We start from the raw sequence: 23109 nt of genomic DNA, 5'->3' as shown, positions 1-23109 counted from the left end.
GTGTCAATATCTTAATACAGAATCTGCCATGCAACGTTTAGATGTTTTTGGTCAGTTTCCAAGATTTCATTGGTTACTCTCTGATTCTGGTGTTCCCTGATGAACAGTATTATAATTAACAGCGTTCGGGACTTTTTTAGCCTTTTGACTGGGAAAATAATTAAATATTCATAATAAGAGTAGAGGTAATGTCACATTGCAACGGTAGCTGTAAAAACCGACTTCTATTTTTTGTCATAAAAAAAAACAGGATGAAACTAACGTGAAACTGTCTATTGCATCTTATTTTAGTGATTCATTTTCCTTTACATTATTAAGATAAGTCTGAGATTTTCCAATAAGTTGTCAACTTTCCCCAGTCCTTAAGAAACAGCTGAAATATAAAAGCAAGCAACTTTGTTTTGTTTTCCCCATAACAACCTGATTGAACGGCCAACGCGCGTCCTTAGAAAACAGAGTTTTCACTTACAGGGCTTGTTTTTCTGCTCCTTATGTTCCTTTGAAAACGCCTCACTGAAATGGAAAACGACTAATGTTAATTTCAAGTAGTCATTATGTATCAACTGCTCACAGTTTGACTTTTYAGCCATCCATAAAATATCAGATTTAAAAACTGTTTAAAATCTCCTTGGTACTTCTGTGAAAGAGAGAAGCTGCTTCTTCTCCCCAACGTCAGGTTGTTTATGTAAGATAGAGACAAACTGTCCTATAATTACAGATGATCTGTAATTATAATCTTGCAGATTTCCAATACTAAGTTTAACCAATCCCGATTTCTCTTCCGCAACTTTAATATAGAAATTTAAAAAAAGAGCGCCACAAATACAATCTTTCTAATGTTCCTCGCTGGTACCGCCGTGTGTGTAATAGAGAGGTTTCTGTAAAATAATRTTTGCAAACATTTTATAAAGCAAAGACAAAATGATTACAATGTTGAAATCTTATWAGCAATTAGCATGGTTTAGCACAAGTAGCAACACTAAAACAGCTGTCCCTGTATCGGATAGAGAATGTTGGTCCTGTTGTAGGTTTTGAACTCTTTCAGACATTTCCAAACACCGTCCTCCCTAACAGCAAGAGGCCGAAAGCCGAAAAGAAAAAATACAGAGCAACATTGCTGTACTCTGTTCAGTCCAAACATGTCTCGGCATATTGTAGAAAATAACAGGTGCTGTTTGAATATCTCCTTACGTCTCTCTGCTTCATCTAGCTTCACTTTTGAACCCCTTGTTGGTACTGGTAATATGTCACCCGTAACAGCGTTCACACTRAACAGCGTTACTTCTGCAACTTTCCAACTTCCTGAGAGGGAAACAGATTGTTTCATTCCTGCCAGGGCGGTTAGCACTGAAAAACGGCCGAATAATCTAATTTCTCAATTCATATTTAGTTGTAATACAAAGTAATACATTATTTCAGTGCTATTGACCTCTGAAATGAAAATGGTACTGTGTTTGGAAATAGTTCACTGGACTTCTCGGGGATAATCATAACACTGACTCTTTAATGTTTTTAATAGCTACTTCTATTCATTTTCACATTGACAGGTACTAAGAATCAATATCTTGTTGTGAAGCTCCAGAACCCAATTTCCAGTCAGTAATTGACCACCAAGCCAAACATGGTCAGAGGCTGACAGAGCTGCTCTCCACTCATGCATTCAACAAACACCTTTGCACATCAGCAGAGAAACAATTCTATTCCTTGCAAAAAAAAAAAAAGGAACTATATCATCATTTAGCACACTTTACTCCCCCTGTCCCTTTCCGCCAGTGTTCTGAATCGCTTTTATCTGAAGATGCTGCATGCGCGTGTCGCAGTTTGACAAAAGCCTTGGTGTTGGTTGACACATCACACCGCATATCAGCTCCTCAATTGGAGGAGCCGGTGCATAGCGTGATCTGTCAGCAGGTGCTGGGGCTTTTGTCAAATGCACTGATACAGAAGGCAGTCTTCAAATAGAGGAAGTCTAACACAAAATGGTGGATGGTGAGAGATCTGACAAGAGGTCCACCAGCACCCACTGAAGTAGCTACAGCGTCGTTTTTTTTTTTTTCTTTCTTTCTTTTTTCCCCGTCTTCTCCTTCTCCTTTTCCTGATGCGCCCCTGGCCCGACATGTCCACTCATCAGGATTTGTCAGCAGGGAGGCTCGCCTCCTCGGGAAGCCGAGAATTCAGATCTCAGTGAGTCTGAGGAGGAGATACTCTGACACTTTTTTGCTTCTGACCAATTGTTATCCTGCCGTCACCTTTCGCAGACAGCTTGACTGAGAATTGATTAACCTGTGTCTGCTAAAACATTTAACCTTGCGCTCCTCAGACAGACAAGAAATCSCTGTTTCGGCTTTGAAAAACCGACGCGTTCAATCTTTATTTTTATTAACATACAAAGGAAAGCTTAACAAGACAGCCGCTTTAGAATAAATATCCTGTAATTATCCGCAGAGCCTACCTAGACGGTTTTCYAATGGCACACACCACTTTATCTCACACATCATTTTCTGCAGAGCTATGGTAAAACAAAAAAGTTTGCTGCACATTGTAATTTTGCTGGTGGGATGCTTAAAGTGTGTATCTAAGGTTACAAACACCCCCATTGTTTTTTTTTTTTGTTTTTTTTTTGTTTTTTTCTGGATTCCTGTTACAACGAACAAGCTAAATGTGCATGTCAACACTATGTTTGTGCACTTGTAGCAAGTTTCTTTCTTTTAAGAATGTACCCCTCCGCAGGGGGAGTAAAAAAAATGAAACAAACCAAAAAAAAAGTAGATAAGAAAAGCTGCATTTGGTAGCTTCTGCTTACTGTGCTTACTGAGAGTTCTTGAATAACAGGACTTGACATGTCACAGCTAAATAAATACAAAACCCTGGTTTCTTGTTGTTTTTCCTCGCCGAGGATGACAACCACAGAACGCAGTCACACCCAGTTATCATACTGATAGCCACCACAGGAACTACTGTCTGCAAAGATAGGGGATATTTCTTCCTCCATTGTTCCTCTGGAGCTCCTCCACTCATTTACCACATAAACTCTTTGCCGGCACCACAAATGCGGCATTTATATCCGTGGCACTCTTCCCCCCAAAATGCGAGCTGCTGTGTTGTTTTTTTTTTTTTTTCCCCAGCAGTTGTTTCCCTCCGCGAGCCGCGGCTCTCTCATATTTGTCCGCCATCGATCATAGCRGTGTGGCGCTCGCGCTGGAAAGCAGCCGATGGGGAGAGGCAGCATTTGCAATCAAACAGAGAGGGAGCAGTGTGAAATCTCAGGAAGAGGCAGCTTCCCTCTATGCCCGTGGGCAGGGGATCAGACGATGAGGAAGCCTGCCTCAGACACTCAACACCTCCCACTGGCACCCTGATGCAAGCAGCATGCAAACCCACCCCTTGCATGTATCTGTCAGGCCGGTGGGTTAAGCTTCCATGTGTAGCCCCCTCTCTGTGACTACGCCRTGCAGTACGTACATGTTGTGTTAGTTGCAGTCGAGGCACCTTTAAAATGTCCAGTGTGAGTCGACTGCGACACAGCTAAAGGTGGGAGGAGGTAGATTTTTTTTTTTTTTTTTTTGCTGTTTTCCTAGTTAATGATGCCACCGAAACAAGGCAGACAGGAGTGACCCCTGCGTAAGGTAAAAAGAGGTGCAGTTTGTCTCCAGGCAAAGAGAAAAAAAGAGATCTGCTGTGCAGAGAGGAAGAAATGTCAATGAGTCACTGTTCTTTAAAGCAACTCCAGTCAGCCTATGCCAGCCAATGTAATATCAGCACCTTGCAATGTATTGGCACCAGTGTGCACTTGTCATTTTTTTTTTTTTTTTTTTGCCAGCATCGCCCATTTAGAGGCTAAAGTACGTGTCTGTTCTTTGCTGCAAAATCACTCAAGTTCAGTCAGATTGGCAGGAGAGTGCTGATGAATAGCTATTTATAGAAGAAATTTTTACTATTTGGTTAGAAGGCAAATAATTATGTAAATTAGGCACAATTGGGTATAATATATAGAAATTGATGGTAGTAGGTAACTTTTATAAAAAGTTTTTATATTTCCTCAAACTGTCAGTGTTCTGACAGTATAATATGAAATGGATAATCTGGGGGGAAAAAAATCACCTGCTCCTCTAGGACCCTGCGGTCTTACAGCCATCTGGAGAAATAAATGTGGTGCGTTTCTCCATCTGTATCAATTCTGCATCCTTAGCGTCCCCCGATGCTTAGGAGGAGCGTCTTAGCATCGTCAATCATGCTCATGTATGTGCGGCTCAAACCCTTCCCCTTGCTCTCCSCAGTGCTAAATATCCTCCTCCACAGCAGAGCCCACCGTGAAGGTGCAGGCTAACAAACAYGGCCACCGCCACAGCGTATTACTGCGATAATATTTTAACAACATATTTTTTACAAAAGTTACCTACTGCGGCTTTTTTGGTCATTGGTGCTCTATGTGTGAAATGCATCAATAATATGGGGTTGGAAGCCGTCTGAGGCAAATTTGCAATAGTAGTCCGAGTGGCTGTTTCAGATTCTCATTTCAGTTTTGCAACAGAGATTGACTGAAAYTTTTTTGGCGCTYGAAGAGGCTTTGATCTAAACCGCTTAGCTCAGGSTAGGTCGTTGTCCTCCTCTCCAGACACGAGGCCTGTCGTCCTGTTGTTAGCTCCATCGTCTCCMTGTCTACTCTATCCAGCTTGATCYCCATGGCATGATGCTGCCAYTGTCAGTTTGTTTAGGGTATTATGCAGCGCTGAGATTTGTGCTAGACGTGTTTTGGGCGTTAGCCATTCTCACATAACAAGGCGACTTTCAAACTGGACTTCTTATGCCTTACCTTATTTTCTTTACAGATTTACCAAGTAATTGACTAATAGTTGTCCTATCAGTGTGTTTCCCCTGCCTAAGCTGTGGTCTACTGTAGATCCTCCAGAGTTACAACTGGCTGTTAGCTGCTTCTCTCATTGCTTGGCCTTTCAGATCAGACGCACAGTCGTCTCTTGGCAGGTTTGCAGTAGTCCCATTTTCTCCCCACGTTTTATAGATGTAATGAAAAAGGGCTCTGTGAGATGCTCAGAGCTCGGAATATTGTTTTATAACCTAACCCTGCTTTAAGCTTCTCTCCACAACTTCCTCTCTGCTCTCTCTGCTGTGTACCTTAGTCTTCATGATGCTGTTTGTTCGCTGATGGTCTCTAAACCCCCTCTGAGACCTTCGTGGAGCATTTGTATTGTTTACGCTGTTTGTTTCCAGCTATCAGAATAAAGGGGATACAAACACCTGCCACATTTTTCATTTTATTTTATTTTTCTATTTAAAACGGTTGAAAAGCAGATATCATTTCCCTTCCACTCTGCAATTATGGACTTATCTTTTGTTGGTCTGTCACATAAAATCTCAATCAAATACAATGAGGCGGGTGAACAAAGAGGAGTTCATGTGGTCTGCACTGTTTTAGTGCCGCGATTAGATAATCTGTTTTCCATTGTCTGCCCTTCTGTCTATGACATTTCAAACTCCAAAATCTGAAAGGCTTGTTATGGAGTGTAGGCTGAGTTATTATAGGTATGTATACAAGAAGCGTGTGGGCCTGAGTGGGTGAGAAAAATACCAATTTTCCCACAGTCCCTTCTGGCTCGGTCCTCTTACCTGAGGTTGACTCATTTGCTTCATCACGCCCTCCAAATATTCAGACACCTTTGTGTGGGCGCATGTTTTTATTTTGCAGASTGGACAACAATTCGCCGCGGTGTAAGTGAACCGCACCGCAGCCACTAACGGCTAATGGCCACGACACAAAGACAGACACAAAAGTGTAATTATCAACATTGATTGTTTTTTTGTTTTTTTGCGGAAATGGATCCGAGTGTGACAGAAAGGTCAGCTCAACGTTAAAAAAGAGGGGGGAGAAAAAAGGAGAAAAAAGAAGAAACCACAGCTTGTGCTTTGGAGATAAAACACCCTGTCATACCATGGCATCAGTGCAACATAATCAGCGACAATTTGTTGGGAAAACTGACGTGCGTAAATGAAAGCGGCGYTCAGTAAAGGACGTTAATGATCGCACGGAGCAGAGCTGACGATAGACCGCTCTGTTAAATTGCGTGTTAAGAACAGACGCTTTYTCTCAGAGTCCYGCTCTGAATAAAACCAATTCAAACGGGGATAGTCGGAGAGACTAACCAACGCGGCAAATGGCCTTGAAAACTGTTGCCGTGAAATGCATGCTTTGGCAATACGGGAGGAAAATGACATGACTTTTGGCGTACTAGTTGTGTATTTATCTGTCACCACAGATTTTCTGCCCCTCGATAATGACGAGCAGGGCCTCAGCGTGAGCGGCGCGCACTCCAGTCACCGGTGCAATGTGTCATTTTTCATAACGCGTTTTCTTTTCGCTTGGCACTCCTTTAAACAACTTCATGTTATCTTTTCTAAAAACACATTCGACCTGAAGTGAATCACGGGGCTGACAGTCAGTCAAGATACAGCAATCAGTGTTAGCCTTAGATTCTTTCATCTTTTCTTTCTCTGGACTCGGGAGTTAAAAGGGGAAAGCGCTCATGAAACAGGCAAACACGAGTGATCTACATCATTCAGAAGCTGACTGTGAATGTGGATGCTTGCACTTGTGCCAGTTCTGATCACATGCGCGTCTTTATTGGTAATTTCTAATTCATCAAGACAAAAATATGCCCAAGTGTCGCATGTGGTGCGTTTCTAAAAAACCTCCCCCCCCGGCCCCCCATGAAAAAAGATGCTCCATTTCTCTTTCTCACCCCCCCCCCACTCTCCCACAACCCCTCCCATCATCGTACGCCGCTTTGTAGATCTGCAGCTGCTCCGATTTGAACATGTTGCCTCATGGTGAGACGCAAACCTCCTAGAAGCCGTGGAGAAGTTTTAATCAAGTGTGAAATCCGTTTTGGGGTAGATGCCTACGCGACTGCACTTGTACTTAAAAGCGCGCTCCTCAAACCTCTCTTCCTGTGAACCTCTCCTGCAGCTCCAGTCCATTTTCGCTGCTGTGATGCATCCTGACCACGCCTGCAGATAGCAGAGCTGGTGAAAATGAGACTCCGCTCATCAAGGAGGAGGTGGCACACATGCACACGGGCGCGCACACGTGTGACTTATTTTTTTTCCCCCAGTTACTCGTCATGTTATGCAGTATTCAAAAAGTATTTAAATCCTTAGATTTTTTTTTTTATTACTATTTTGTTACGTTTCAGAATGTTAAAGAATGTAAAACTCCAGGGCATTTCATTATGATTTGATGTGAAATTCAAACAAAAAGTGGGAGGACATAGATGATTTTTTTTTTCTTTTTTAATCTTCTGTGCAAATAAAGCTCTGAAAAGCGTGGCATGCATTTGTGTTCGAAAGAAATTGGATGAAGGCGCTCTGGTCAAATAATACCGGAATATTTTGGTCTCTACACACGATGCTGTGTTTAAAGGAAAACTGACACCGCAAGTCACCCTGAAAACACCATAAGGAAAGTGAAACACCGTACTTGAAGCGTCATGCAGCGCTTTTCTTCAGCAACAGGTCAGACTTAATGAAAAGATGGCTCAAACGTAGAGCGTATCCACGTGATAGAATGGCCTAGTCAATGTACAGTGCTAAATCCAACTGATTATGTAGAAATGGAAAGAGCTGCTCTCCATGCAAAATGAGTTAGAGGTGTTTTGCTATTTAAAAGTCATAGAGACGTTCTTCAAGGGTCTTGCTTATGCAAAGTAATCACAGGGATGAATGTAGTAGCAATGCATGCCACACTTTTCAGATTTTCATTAAAAAAAAAAAAAAAAAAAAAGAGAGAGAGACAGAGGAAAATTAAAAGAATCATTTTACAATGACACTTCACATAATATCCCAAAATGATGTGTTGAAATGTATTTGCAGTTCCAGTGGGACTTGTTTTGTTGTGGAAAAGTTCAGGCGCTATGAATATTTTAATAAAGCAGGTTTGTTTTTTTTCCCCCCTTCTGTATCAAACATAGTATTATAGGTAATTCATTTGAAAACAGTACTAGCTCAATTACAATGGCCTCATAAACATAAACAAGCCTTGACTTAAGCATCCTGGTAATTAATTAGGCATGAATAAGGCAGAACATTCCCCATTTGTGCGGTAAATGTATTAAATAGCCTAAACATCCTGCTGCTTTGGATTACAGGAACAATGAGATTAGCTGCAACAATGGCTCAAGCTATGCATTCTTCTTCGCCCAGTTATTATTACTGCAATAAACAATGGGACAATTGTATATGGATTACCAGTAAGAAATAAATAGTTACCAATATGGACAAAGAAATAAAAAAGAAATACCCTCCATTATGTGTTAGTTAGTTGTGAAGCAGTTGAAAGTCTTGGCACACACGCATACACACGCACACACACACACATGCACACGCATGCACACACACACACACACACACTGTCTCAGAGGCTTTATATTCAGCCAAGAAAAATCTGGAATTTGATTTTAGTCTTTTTCATGTCTGGATAAGTTTGAAGAAACAAAAATTGATTATCAGAAAATATATTTATTTCCAGATATTTTTTCCTACCCCATTGTTTTTGCCTTTCCTTCAGTCATCCTCTGTAGTGCTGCTCTCTCCTGCATCACTTTGTGCTTCCTTTCTTTCTTTTGTTCTTTACTTTCTTTCTTCCTTCCTGTCTCACTCATGCCCTTTTATCAGTTCTTTTGTTCCCTCCTTCTTTTCTTCCTGGTGTCCTGTCTCCTTTTCTCCTTGTGTGAGTCCTTGACTCCTTTCCTCCTTGTGTCATTTGTTCCTCGTTTTCCTTCATTCCTTGCAGACTGAGCTCTAAGACGGTTTTTAATTATAGATACTGTTGGTTTTCTAAAATGGGGTTGTTGAAGGTCAAATATGTCTCAAAATTGGACTAAAAAGAAAATTTGAATTAATTTTAAAGTTACAGTTCACTTAGTGTTCTCGCTCTATGGAAGTTTAGAAAGTGCTAGAGGTTCAGGGTTTCATTGGCATMATAAAACAGGACAAGAGCATCTATGTGTGAACAGAGGCAAAAAAGGGAAAGAAATGATGTTGTGAATGATAATATAAATTATAGTGGATCTTATACAGAGTAAAAAAAAGATAGTTATGAGTTTTTAATGAGTTTTGATTAGCAATCGCTCCTGAAAACTCTGCACATTTATTTAAACTTGACCTAACTGGTTTAAACACTTCTATGTTGGATCAGTTGTACTTTGGTAGGTAGGTTTAAGTGTTTTGCACGTGTGACTGACAGCTCTGGGAGGTCAATCAGCACGAAGGACAACAGCAGAAACAGGAAGGCTGGGTTGCTGCTCATATCTTCTGAATTTTCAATTTCAATACAGATCATGAGAAAAGGCTGCTAGTCAAAGCTGTACATACCCACTAATTTTATTTTATTTTATTTTATTGTCTTCATTTTTGATTTCACAGCAGTGACAACAACCTGTATGGCCCACGCCAAGAATCAGCCCTGCTTCCTTGCATCCTTTCCTCCGTGTTCCCTTGTTTGCTTCCATCCTCACATGTTGCTCTTCAAATTTTCTAGGTCCATTCTTCCTACCTTGTGTCTGTTCTTCAGGATTTATTTTCTGTGTCCTTTTCTCCTCCCTTTCCTTTTGACCTTTCTCTTTCTCTCTTTATGTCCTCTGTTTCTTTATTCTTCCTTGCCACCTGTTTTTTGTCCCCCCCCCTTTCTTTCTTGCTAATATTTGTTCTTCCTTTTGTCCTTCTATATTTCGTTCTATTCTTCTTTCTTTGTGTTTCGCCTTTGTTCCTGCTTAATGTCCCTCATTTTTTTTCCATTCTTTCCTGTGCCTTGTGTCCTTATTCCCTTCATTACTTGTGTTCTTCCTTCAAACTACATGTCCTTTATTCTTTCCCTCCCCTTGTTGCATTTCTTTTTTTCTGTCTGTCTGTGGGCTTTTCTACATTTCATGCTTAAAGTCAGCACTTTGCAAAATCGTCTGCCATAAATTCAAAGGCGAATGTTTTACTTTTGAAATGTGCTTTAAATAACAGAGAAGTCTGAACATTTCAGACTGAATAAGTATGGATTTGGACATGGAAAATTGGTGGGGACCCTGTCCTCACTTGTGTCGTTTGATTGACTGAAGCAGCAGTGAACCAGATGCAATTCTCCTGCCTTCAGTGGTCTGACATTTTGTGGGCTAATTATCTTGCCACTGGTCATGAGTACAATACTGGCGGAACGTCTCCCAGGCTTACCGTCAAGCTGGCACTCTGTCTGTTAACTTTGAACTCTTGTTGCTACCTCCAGTACGTCATCCTTTGTGGTTGCATCAGTCCCATTCAGCCGCATCCCTCAGTTTGCTGTGGGTGTGTGTATGTGTGGCCTATGTGTAAACACTTTCTCTCATTCGCACGCTGTGCTGCAACCACAGAACAAGAACGGAGCATCCATAATGGACACGTCCTCGCATGGTGTGGACAGCCTTGTGGCATTAGCGTAATGCGTTTATCACAGCAATCACAACTTTTTCTCGTCAGTAGCATCACAGAGACACAGATCTTTTGCTATCTGCTCCTCTTGCTCCCCCTCTCTCTCTCTCTCTGACATTGATCCGACTTGTCCCAGCGTGAGCGTAAAGGGATAAAAAAATAAAAATAAAAAAAATAAACAGAGTGATATTTTCATTTAATCCATGCTGTATGTTCAGCTTGTCAACAGGTGCACGATTGGCAAGGCCGCCGACGGCCAGCTGCACATTTCTGGCCGACAAACAGAGCGCCTCCCCGGAGCTGTGTTTGCCTTCAGAAAGTGTGAGACTGCTCCGAAGTGATAGCGCATGCAAACTTATTTTGGAGCTTTCTCGACTTGTGTGTGTAAWAAAAAAAAAAAAAAAAAAAAAAAAACGAGGTCACTGGGTTGTGGACCCATTTATTTAATTAGGAGTAGCTGAATAAAAAATGGATGATAATCAAGGGCAGGGAACTCATTTCAGCGCTGTCAATCAATAACTCATTCAGCAATGTTTTTTTTCTTCTCCCTTCCCCTAAAGGATCCAGATATTCCCTCCGTAACTGAACACTGCATGTTTCCAGTGTGTGTTGTTGTAATGTGTGTATTTCTTCTGCCTTCCTTTTTCTTCCTCCGCCATGCTGGAACATTTTGAGTGCTCTATTCACAGGACGGAGATCACGTATAATAGAAATAAGTTGCTGTTGAACATATTAACGATATGATGATATATTACAAATATACCAGACAGACTGCTGGGGGATACTTCTAAATGACAAAGACACAGCATGTCGCCTCTTGCATCTACCACACCAGCTTGTGGACTACACACACAGTAGCGCTCATTACACAGTGCATAGCGACAGCTACATAGCAACTGCTGCCGACTGCTTAGCAACAGCTGCAAAGACCTCAAGGATGGGGGTGGGGGGGCAGGGGTTTTATGGGGTGCATAAGATGACACCATTTTTGTTCACAAATGCCATTTTTTGCTACTTTAATTCCACGTCGAGTATTATTCCAGAGTGAGGCTCTCTCTGAAAGTGTTGTTTTCTTTTCACCTGCCCACAGACATCCGCTCCCTCCCCGACGTGGCGATGACCGGAAACTGCACGACCGAATGCAGCGAATTGGGTCACTCGGATGCCTGCTGGATGCCGGGGCATCCCTCCCCCGTGCGGAAGACCAGGAACCCCCCTAAGCTCTCCACATTCGTGCCTTACCAGGAGAGAGGGAGTCTGGGTCGCCTGGCCAACGGCAGCGCCAGGCTGGGTGGAGAGGAGCACCGGTCGCGCCTTCCGCCCTCCCGCAGTGCCTATTCCAGCAGCGGCCAGGACGCCGGTCAGGACTGTCCCGTAGAGGAGATGCCCCTGAGCGTGGCCTCCGAGTTCCCGCCCACGTCCCCTTCTGCTCACACCCCCAAACGAGAGATTTACCTGTGAGAAACAGATCGGTACACAAACAAAAGAAAAGCTACACCCACTTCAGAAGAAGAGAGAGAGAGAGAGAGAGAGAGAAAAAAAAGACTGTCCACATTCTAAAGCCTACAGTTGGGTTGTAAGTAACTATCGGTCGTAACTCATTTAATCACTGGCATGAACACTCGTCATTTCTGACTCAAATTATCAGCTCATCAGCAAATCTTGGAACGATTCCACAAAGATAATTGATGCACTCCCTCGTTTATTTATCGACGCTCTCGACGGATACGATCCAGAAAGTTAGACAAGAATCACAAGTGGAAATAGCGACTTTAGCAGTGACTAATTCTTGTTGTAGTTAGGCAAGGCCCAGTCTGTGAAGTGAGTTCTTGAAAGTTGTGATCAGTGCTCTTGTGCCATTTCTAGGTATTATTTAATAGACAGCTAATCTGGCCATATCAGAAGGCAGAACACTTGAGACCAGGAGTTAGATCGAATGGTCGTTCTTAATGTACAGAGCTGTAAATACATTTGAATGGTGTGTCCTACATATATTTTCGTCTGGCATAATCTTCAAAGAATGCCTCTGAATTTTAGCATATTTAAGCTTTTCTTTACTGCTGCTGTGTAAACTTGACTGAAACCGTCTCCCAGAGAGGGACTCGATACTGTGGAAAGGCATTTATTTGCTCCGCAGTATCCCACGCGCCCCCGCGTGTGCACACCCACACACACATGCACGCACACACACACACACAGACACCTTTGACCCCTAATCATAGTAGAATGGCCTTTACCTCCGCTCCCTGTAGAGCTCCGCCACTGCTGGAGAGAACTGTGTGGCAGCATTTAAAGCGACATTATGTCCCACTGACTTGCAGCACTGTGACCTGTCGTTCATCATGAAAACGGTTGACTTGGCCACAGAACCCGGAGGGTCACGATGACCAAACGCAGAGCTCGCCAGATCCATCCTGATTGGCTTTTTGCTCCCTACTTGAGATTATACCAGTTGCAGAAAGTTTCTGTCTGTTGAGACAATCAGATGGGCTTCACGTGCAAGACGCAATTCGTTTGCATTCGCTTACCCTCGCAGTTCACAAGAATCGATGTAGATCTAATGAATGAGGATCTACCTTTTAGTTGTTTTTTTTTTTTTAAAGCGCTTGAGTGCTGAGAGCTACATGGGTTACGGTTAGTTTTGGAACCGAATATCATAGCAATGAATTTGTTTAAGCTATCAGATCACCATGGGTAAACCGACCTTGAATGCGGAATTAAATTTCATAGTTCATTGCAGTAAGAATAAATACGGGCCTGACATGAAAGAATATAAAATTTATATTTAAACTAAAGATTAAATTCCAAGTCTGCCTTTGATTCTTGAGAATTCACAACTATTCATAAACCTTTTATTCTTTTCAGATTTTTTTTTTCACTTTACAACTATAAAATTCAGTGCATTTCATTGAGTTTTCATGGAATAGACCAATAATGTTGTGTGTGTGTGATACAAAACTGTTATTACACATTACTCTAAATACATCATTCTCACAGGGAAACAAGGTGGTGGCAGTATGATGCAGTCCAACTACTTTGCCTGAAGCAGAGATTATGCCTGCATTTAAGATGCGTCACTCAAATTTGAGCAGCTTTTGCATCTCTGGCAAAGACACACAATGACATAATGAAACATGGCTGTAGCAGTATTATGTTGTAGAGGCTGCTTTTCTTCATAGACGTTGCTAGGAGTTGATGAGAAGATGGCTGAAATTATACACAGGGTAATTATTTAACAAAAGAGGCAAACTAATTCATATAGAAAATGGGCACAACTTGTCAAAGACATTCCCAAAATGCACTGCTATTGCAGTAGAAGCTAGCTTTTACAAAGTTCTGACTCTTTTATTTCTAGCAAAATTGAAAACCATGCGTCTTTATTTTTATACATAGCAATTATGTGCAACAAAAATGTTGGTCTATCACACTGAACTCCAATGAAACATTTAAGTTTATGATTGTAATGTGAAAATTATTAGAGTATGCAGACTCTTGCAAGGCATTGTACAACACAGGGTGGAACTTAAACAGAAAATTAAAGTGTAGGATTGAAGCATGGTTATGGCATTGCTCTTATTTAGATATACTGTAAGTGTCTCTATATTGAGGACAATATTTTTTATTCATTTATTAGGCATTTTCATTCTCAGACTCATGAACAGAGATTAAAAATAGGGTATTCTTGGGGGAGTTTTTATTTATTTTTTTACCTTTATACAGATTTTCCAAGTAAATTTGAAGGATATGTATGAAGGGCACTATGTATTAGGCGATAATTGGATGCTAATGATGACTCCACTAACCTGCACTACAACATCGTAGCGCTCGTCGGCGTCTTTGATTTAAACATCGATTTGATTAGATTTGTAGATACCTTTCACCTCTGCAGAGTATTTCCATAGTGAGATTGTGCCTCTGAGTGAGGGTGGAGGAGCCGAGAACGGACATTTCCTAATTAGGGTGAGTAATGAGTCTTGAGCTGGGGCATGTGTGAGTGCACCCCCAGGACAAGGCACCCACCAGACAATGCGAATCCACCCACGGAGCTACAATCATTTAAAGCGGGGGTATTTTTAACAGCACTTTACCTCATCGCGCTGCCCGCTGCAAGCCGCATTCAGGCTGTTTAAAAAACAGAAAACATATGGAAGATTACTGGACATGGCCGTGATTAAATAAGCTCAACAAATATCCTGCCTTGAGGGGGAGAAAGCACATTACGCCACTTTCAAAGCCATTTAGCAACCGAAATAAAAATTCTGACAACAAGCCATGATACACTGTGATTAACCTCCCTTCCCCCAGCCATCTCGGAGCTGTGGATTCACCAACGGAAAGCAGCGGGTAAGACCGCTGACCTGGAATTAATGACAAGTGAGAAAGATAGCAACGAGTGATAAAACGAATGTCACAAAGCCTCAGTCGCAACTTTGTTTATTCGAATACTTTCACTCGATTCAGGTTCGCCGACAGGATCAAATCATATCCCTTTTCTAGCCTATCACTAAAAGTAAATCTGGAAAATAATCCCTGGTGGTCTCTTTGATTGCCAACACCTCAGATAGGGTTTATAAAAAGACAACTATTTATTTATTTTTTTATGTTTGAGATTAAATTATCCTTTCCTGTTTTAGGTCAGTTGGGGAAAGTAAAATCTAAGGACAATGAGACAGGCACTTTTTTTTTCTATTACGTTCTTCAAATATTGAAGTTTGCATACAGATTACATGTTTACTTGTAGACACGCCTGTGGATGTGTTGTAGAGCCACACCTAAAACACACTGCTTTCTGATGGGAATACATGGGAAAGAAAAAAAAAACCCAAGATATCAGAACTAGGATTGGGAATCTCCACAAGTCTGGTTTATCTTGATTTTAGATGGTTGAAGGTGCCACATTGTTCAACCAATTATTCACAAGTACAAGCATCTAAATAATGTCCAATTATCTTACTTTTAAGGGAGGTTGCAATTTCTGGGTCCCAGAGAAGAACTTGTTTTGATTTTTTTTTAAATGTTTCAACCTCAAAGCAAAAACATAATAAGTTTAAATTACGCTAACTGGAAATTACAAGCAGGGACTTGAATCTTGGTAGACATGTTCTGTGGTCTGATAAAAATGAAAAATGTTTGGCCGTAACATTTGGTTTGGCCCTATATTCAGTAAAGAAAGGGGGAACTTACAAGCCATAGAACACCAGTTTAACTGTGATCAGCACTTGTCCGCATAATGAAGACAGAAGGTCATGGGGAAATATTGAAGCAACATCAACCAAGAAGTTTTGGTAACAACTCTAATAAGAGAGGCTGCCATAGAGTTGGGCAGTCCCACGGTCCAAAAACTCCAAATACACCCAGATGCTGTTGTGAGTTTTTACAGATTATTGTAATGGAGTCGCTCTTGTGACTCGGTGATCCCGCCCACTAGCCAATCAGCGACCAACAGTCTTCTGACATCATGTTTTCAGCCCAACTCCGCACGCTTGGAACTCCAGCTAATTAGGTTTTAAAACAAAGGTGCTGGTACAACATAACCCTTAATAGTGGAAAACCCTTATGACCGTATAGAGCCCAGTCAACCCTCACTGAGTAGGCAGTAGCAGACGAGGGCCAAAAGTGGCTTAAGGCTGACAAAGTCAGTGACCATCACAAAGCCCTTATCTCAGTCCTATAGAGAAATTATGGGCAGAGTTGAAAAGGTGTGTGTTTGAGCGAAGAGGCCTGTAAACCTGATGCAGTTACATAAATTCAGTGAGAAGGATGGAGGCAAATTGTAGTAGCCTCTTGTGAGAAGCTTGAGGAAGCAGACACATAATGTTTCACCAAAGGAAATTCTAGTAAATACTAAGGAAATGTTTATGCAAACTTCTGACTTGCAACAATTCTCTAAAAACTATCTCTCATTATTTTCTGGCAATTAAAAAATATTTTTGGTAGTCCTCGCTGATCTATAACAGGAAAGGTTTAGCCTGAGTTAATGGCAAACAATGAGTCCTGAGGCTATATAAAAACATTTTGACAGTATTTGTAAATATCTTGTTTGAACAGAAATGGCTTAACAGGAGATTAAAAAAACATAAATAAATCAAAAATAATAAAAACAACAAGCCCACCTTGTCCACCTCTCTTCTGGCTTGATAAGCCAGCCTGACCTCCTGTTGCTCACAAATGGAAAAAATAAATAAAGAATACATATCACCAGGATTGCCCTTTCTCCTGAACTCAAGCTAAGCGAACTGTGTTTACTTCTCTCTGAAACAAAGATGCTCCTCTTGGTAAAAGTTTGATGCACCTAAATACACTCAGAAGTGTGTTGGATAATGTTTAATTTGTACTTTAACATTGATTTAATGTTGGATTCACTTGAGTATATTTTACCTCTCTGTAATGTGTATTGTATGGTGATCATTTCTGTGCACAGATGGACAAATTACAGTAACAAAATTGGCAAAGGCGGTTTGTTTCCCCTTTCGTTTTTTTTATTTTTATTATTTTTTTCCTACTGATCAAAGACTCTCTGCAAACTGGCTGTGTGAAAAAATGAAATCTGTCGGTGGCGTTAGTGTACATAGATCCTCACAACCCCAAGTCTGCTGTTCTGCGGGCGACGATTTTTAGCATGAATCCCAAAGATGATTGGTAGAAACTGTTTACTCGTTTTAGTTCTATTCGACGTCCCACTCTCTTCCCCCCACCCCCAGACGGAACTGAAATCGACTGAACATTTCATCTTTTTTCCACAGTTCATCTAGTACAAAGACAATTGCCTTGAAAATATGTCTTTGCAAGAGAGAATCTAGTTGTTATCCTAAATGTTGGTATATTTATATAGGATAAAATGCTTGTGATGCCATGTTTTTGTACAGTTTTATGTACATACAAGTGACGCTTTCTAAAAGTTGAGAAAAGCCGATGGCATATAAAAATTGTAACATGTTTTATTGAGATGTGCACATCTTGCCTTGGTTGGATTGACCTTTGCTGAGTCAGTGTGAATGTGGCCGTTCTATGCCTGCACTGTAGTCATTCACCGGCTCTCACCTCCTGAGGACTTAATCAGTTTTTTCTGTTTATCGTGAACAGTGGATTGTCTTCTCTTACCAGTTTGTTAAACTCCTGTGTTCTGCTTTGTTCTCTTTCCGCATGTTGGCAAATTCTCTTGTAATACTGTAAGTCCTCATGAACTTTGTAATAAAATCACTTCAGGGAAAAAAAACAAAAAAAAACTAATGTTGTCAGTGCTTTCTTTGATTTCTATTATTATTCATCACTTTTGACTCTGTGGTTGTTACATTTTTAAGAGGTTTTGCAGCCTTGCAGCTATCTTGAGTTGAAATGTGTCTCGCTCAAGAGCTAATTAAGAAGAACTTGTATTCTTGTCATGCGAGGAACAGCGGCTCATTTCTGATTCAGGAAGGCCMAGAATACAAGTTGTTTGAGGGCTAAAAGTAGGCGAGCCTCTGGACTTTTATTCACCACTTCAACAAGTTAAACACTGGGCAAGACGAAAGCAATCTCATTATGCTTTTAGTTTAATACACAACGGTTTTTTTGTTTTGCTTTTTTTCTATGGCTGGATATTCACACAAGTCCTTCTCACAAGGGTGATGTTGTCTTGTGATATTAATTCTGAGATATGAACGAATATGAGAACGCCTTCTTCTTCAGTTCAGCTATAATTTAAAGTTTAAGCCTTTAGGGTAGCACAAGCGAGTGAAGTAAAACATCATACCCTAAAACTTGATACTCATAATCACTTTTGCTTGTACATGACTTTGTGCAATAAAGAATGAACGTTCATCCAGTTCATTCAAGGTTTTTTCTTTTTGTCTGTTTTCTGCCATTTATGAGACGTCAGGATGGTGGAGGTGCACCGACACTTTCAGATCGTGAGACAACTCAATACACAGAAGTAGATTCTAATGAACGAGACGAGATTTTAAGAATACTGTTGACTAGGTAATTTGGACTTTTGAGATTGTGTTAAAATGTTACGCATAGTCGACGAGTAGAGTACTCATTACCTGTGAATGAGGGTATCAAATTTACATCCGTCATCTTAAATCAACTCCTATCTTAACAACGTCGTAGTGGCTTAGGAAAATGTAATTTAGTGAAACCATTGCCATATTTGCTTTGGGTGGGTTTCAAACAAGTCGATTCTTTTGCACTAAAAATAAGGGCTTAGGCACCRCAGCAGTGTGTTATTTTTAAAAGAATTATGACAATACATAGTCAAAACAATGTTTAAATATTATATGTAACACAATTCAAGATTACATTGTTGTCTGAAAATATTGAATAACACAAAGTTTCCATTTATTTTGGGTTCTGATCTCTGTGTGGGTCAGTTAACTTATAAAATATATCAGAATATGAACCACTGATCCAATCATAATAATAGTCTAGTGATCGATGTCACTGATTAGTCTCACATTCTGTATCTCCTGTTTCCTCAGGTAGATTAGCATTTGAATTTGAACTTAAAATCTGCAGTTTCACAAGAAGGCACCAAAGGTCCCCAAGACAGGTAGAAACTCAAGAGTACTGGGAATGCAGAAACAAAATTTCATGGAGTCAAGTCAACAGTTTTCCAGAAGGGGACACACTGAACAGCAAATTCCTACCACGGAAAGCAACTTGAACCCCTAAAGTTTCACGGTAGTCAAAGAGAATGCATTGCTATGTAGTTTTCCCTTGCATCAGTTTTGCAACATGTTGGTATTTTGTCAGAAGACTTTCAGAAGATGGGTTGTAGTCTGCTGGGAAAAGGATTTTTTATTTTATTTCTTTTTATCATAGGGTTACCTGGTCTGACCAACCACTGTATCTGATGCAAAGATGTAACTTCACAAAATCTCAGTAGTGTTTGTGGTTTAAACTGATTAGGGTGGCGGAAATTAAATCCTAAATATGGCCTGCTTCGGAAAAAAACCCTCTCGCTGATTCCTCAAGCAAAATTTCTTCCTTGTTTTCCAAACAGAGATTACTCCGATTCTGTCTGCTGCAGGCTAAAACTTACCTTTCACACAACAGGGAACTCTTTTCCAAAATCAATTAAAATTGTTATGTCTGTAGGCTTTAAATATTTAGTTCAGTTTTTTTATTTGAACGTCTCCCGAACTAATTTTGCTATTACTCTTTTTATTGTTCTTTAAAACAGTCCAGCTGAAATAAAACACCTAGAAAAGTTTAACAAATTAATAAGTGAAAGTGTGGAGATGAAAGGTGGATAAGCCATCAGAGTTGTTATAGGCACAAGGTTCAAAAGCCAGAATCTTTAATGGGTTCTCATTAGTGCACATGGCATGTCTCATCTGTGAAGGCAACATTAATACTGAATGATTTATGCGGGCTTTGGAGCAACATATTTTGCCATCCAGATGACATCTATCTCAAGGATATCTTCCTTATTCAAGCAATAAAATCTGAAACCACATTTGGCATGTACATCAGCGTCCCTCTGTAGAAGGTGCCAAACCTGCAAGTTTACTTTCAGGCATCTCACTCAGAATATAAAAAAAAAAAGAAAAACATTTGGTACTACATAAGATGAAAAATATTGCAAAACAAACTGAACACTTGAGCAGCTAAAAATCTTGGTTCAGATAAACATTTGCAGTGACTTTCTCAATCAAAACATCCTCCTATAAAAAGTACTACAATTGGGACACTCATGAATGAACCAAATCTCTTGACCTACTCTCTAGCACAATGGGAACTGAGTTGCAGTTGTGTGCTGTTCTTGTTTTATTTTTTATAGTTTTTTTTTGTGTTTCAATTCAGATTATGTGCATACAAAAATGTCATCTCAAAGCATTTTAGAAGACAATCAGCTCCAGTTTMAATACAAAAATACATAGTTGATTGCGTCCGCTAATATAGACACTGTAAAACCACGCACATATATATATTTCTATTCAATTATCTTCCTTATTCATTGTACCAAAATAATGATGTTTTTTTAAATTATTTTTTTTGCAGGAAAAGCTTCTAGTGTAAAGCCTGCAGTAGAAGTTCCCTCATGAGGACGGTGCCGTTTGGGCCTCAGGAAGCACAGACTGCTAGAGCTCAATAGCCAGAAGTCTGATGTAGCCTTAGAAAATCGTAGTGTGAATTTAGTTTTATTCGTTTGAAAACTTTGGGTGTGTATTTTATTTTATTTTTTTGCACTATAGTCATTGTCTACACAATGAGCTTCCACTTGGTGGGGAAAGAAAAATAAAACCAAGCCCCTCAAGCTAAAGTCTGAGTCCTCCTTCCAACATGTGGCCAAATTCCAACACCCTGTTTTTTAAAAAAAAACTATTTTCAATCTAGGTAAATCAAGTTAAAATTTAATTAACCTAAATATTTTTGGATTCAACAGCAGATACAAATACAACTCAGAGTTTATAAAAAAGGAAAAGAAAAAAAAAACAATGTAGAAGCCCTTTACAGTGAACATGCAGCAGTGATTTCACAGGGAAGTACTGGTTTGAAAATGTTCTTCTTTGTGCTATTGAAGAATCAACATATCAAACAAACTCAGAGAGTAAGTTGCCTGAAGTATCCAGCCTCATATCTGAAGTTGGTAATAATGGCTTAAACTGATTTCATGCTGTCTACAAATAGAGCTTCACAAGTTGGATTTCACCTTATTAAAAATATTGTGACATTTTTGTACTGTAAGATCCTGCAAGATCCTTATTAAGCTCTTAGCAATAAGTAATAGGCCCATTTGGATGCCAAGAATTTAAGAAAGGAATTCAAAATGTATCTAATTATTTAAGCTTTGTTTTTTTTTTACAAGTTTCAACCAAATGAGACATTTTCATCTCAAATTACTGGTATTAGTTTTGGACTCCATCTGTTGATCAGCATCTAAAGAATTTTCAGTTTCTAGGAAAAGCCAAAGCCGACCSTGTACAAAGCTGTACCAAGCTTCCAAGAAAGGAATGAAAGGACATTTGTGAATAGTCCACATTCTGAATGTATGAACTTTAAGTAAAGGATTTTTTTTTTCTTTTACACTTTTGTTAATATTTTAACCTCTGAACGCTTTTCTATTTACATTTAACTTGTGGTAAAGGGGCATGTACCTAAAACATATACTGCATATAACCGAACAGGCCAGTATTTTCTGTACATCAAGAGCTCATTTGACAGAACAGYCCCTGACATGACATGTATTTTTTAAGCTCACAGGAGTGACAGAAAGCAGACGTCGTACATGTATTAGCTAGCGTCGCCACGTTGAAATGCATCACTATTGTGCTGTTAGGAGAAGCATCAGTGAGTTGTTAGTGGTTCACCTCTGCATGTGTGAAAATATCTTTAGAGGTGCAGAATCTCTATCACATTCTGCTCCAGGCCAACAGCTGTTTCTGAGCAGCATGCAGAAGCATAAATACCAATTATTACAGACTTGTGGGTATCTTCTTTTTTTTTTTCCTTCTCCCTTCGACAGTGTGATGTTGCATTAAGTTGTGTGATCCACAAATGTTGGTGAGTGATGCCAGCATACTCCTAATACAAAACCCCCTACATGTTTTATTCATGTCCTCCGCCAGAAAAAAAAAAAAGAGTTCTAGAAAGTCTATTTATTTGCCGTCTTTCCAAAGTTACTGAAAGTAGCTAAATGCGAACCAACAAAGAACTCGAAGCAGGGGAAGACAGAATCATAAATTCCATAATAGTCACATAATATTGGCTTAAACGATCAAGCAGATACCCGTGGCTGCTTATCAGCTGAGCCGGCCACACTGCCCATAATACCTTCCCCTGGATATAAAGGCCCTCTTCCTCTGTATAATCTACACTCATTTATAGTTGCTGGTGAACACACTGCGGCTCAGTCTGTGCGTCGCTTTGTTAAATAAAGATGTCACTGTAGCCGGTGATTGTCCTCTTCCTTCTCTCGCATTATCTCGGTGAACATTGGCAAACAATATGGCCACACAAAATGGCTCATCAAATTTAATTGAATTTCAGATGTGAGGGATCACAGTTTTCTCTTGGAAATAATTAAACTGCAAATGTACAGCAAACCATTAGCTTTGACATTACTGAGGTTCCAATCCAGCAGCAAGCAAGCAAGCAAAACGCACCAAAAGCACACAAGGACAGTGAGAGGTTCCCACTCATTCGCTTTGGATTCTTCACTTTGTTTCTGAATGTAGATGTTCAGCATTCTTGGAGGATTTTTTGTTTGTTTGTTTGTTTTGTCTAAACATACTCAAAACGCGCCGCTGCTCTCAACATACTGCAGCTATGCTTCAAACGTATAGCAGGTTATTTAAAAATAAAAGCAGCAAAATGATGAAAACATTCTGTTCCAAAATAAAAAAAATAAATAAATAGCCTTCTGAGAGCTAGCTGGAATTCAGTGTGATATAAAATCTAGTTTGTAAAATGTTGTTATGTAACTGACTTTTGTGCTGTTTCTGTCCCACACATGAAATATAGGTTTTAAATCTMWATTKSMTTTTTKTAGTAATCCRTCCATTTTCTTGACACCCTTGTCCCTCAGTGGGGTCRGGAGGGTTGCTGGTGCCCATCTCCAGCTAACGTTCCGGGTGAGAGGCGTGGTTCACCCTGGACAGGTTGTCAGTCTGTCGCAGGGCAACACAGAGACACACAGGACACACAACCATGCACACACAC

General features: G+C 40.2%; 1 protein-coding gene across 1 annotated transcript in view; it reads left to right on the top strand.

Moving 5' to 3' along the window:
• Window positions 1-15472, top strand: part of pcdh1a (protocadherin 1a) — a 123661-nt gene extending 108189 nt beyond the window's left edge. Inside the window, exon 5 of the mRNA XM_008427816.2 lies at window positions 11555-15472. Within this exon, the coding sequence (XP_008426038.1) occupies window positions 11555-11925 (371 nt within the window). The 3' untranslated portion in view covers window positions 11926-15472. The remainder of the gene's footprint in view (window positions 1-11554) is intronic.
• Window positions 15473-23109: the final 7637 nt, after the last annotated feature.

Source organism: Poecilia reticulata, linkage group LG14, assembly GCF_000633615.1.
Source record: "Poecilia reticulata strain Guanapo linkage group LG14, Guppy_female_1.0+MT, whole genome shotgun sequence".
Classification (NCBI taxonomy): Eukaryota; Metazoa; Chordata; class Actinopteri; order Cyprinodontiformes; family Poeciliidae; genus Poecilia; species Poecilia reticulata.
Note: the sequence above shows the minus strand (reverse complement) of the source record. Positions and strands in the feature narration are given on the sequence as shown.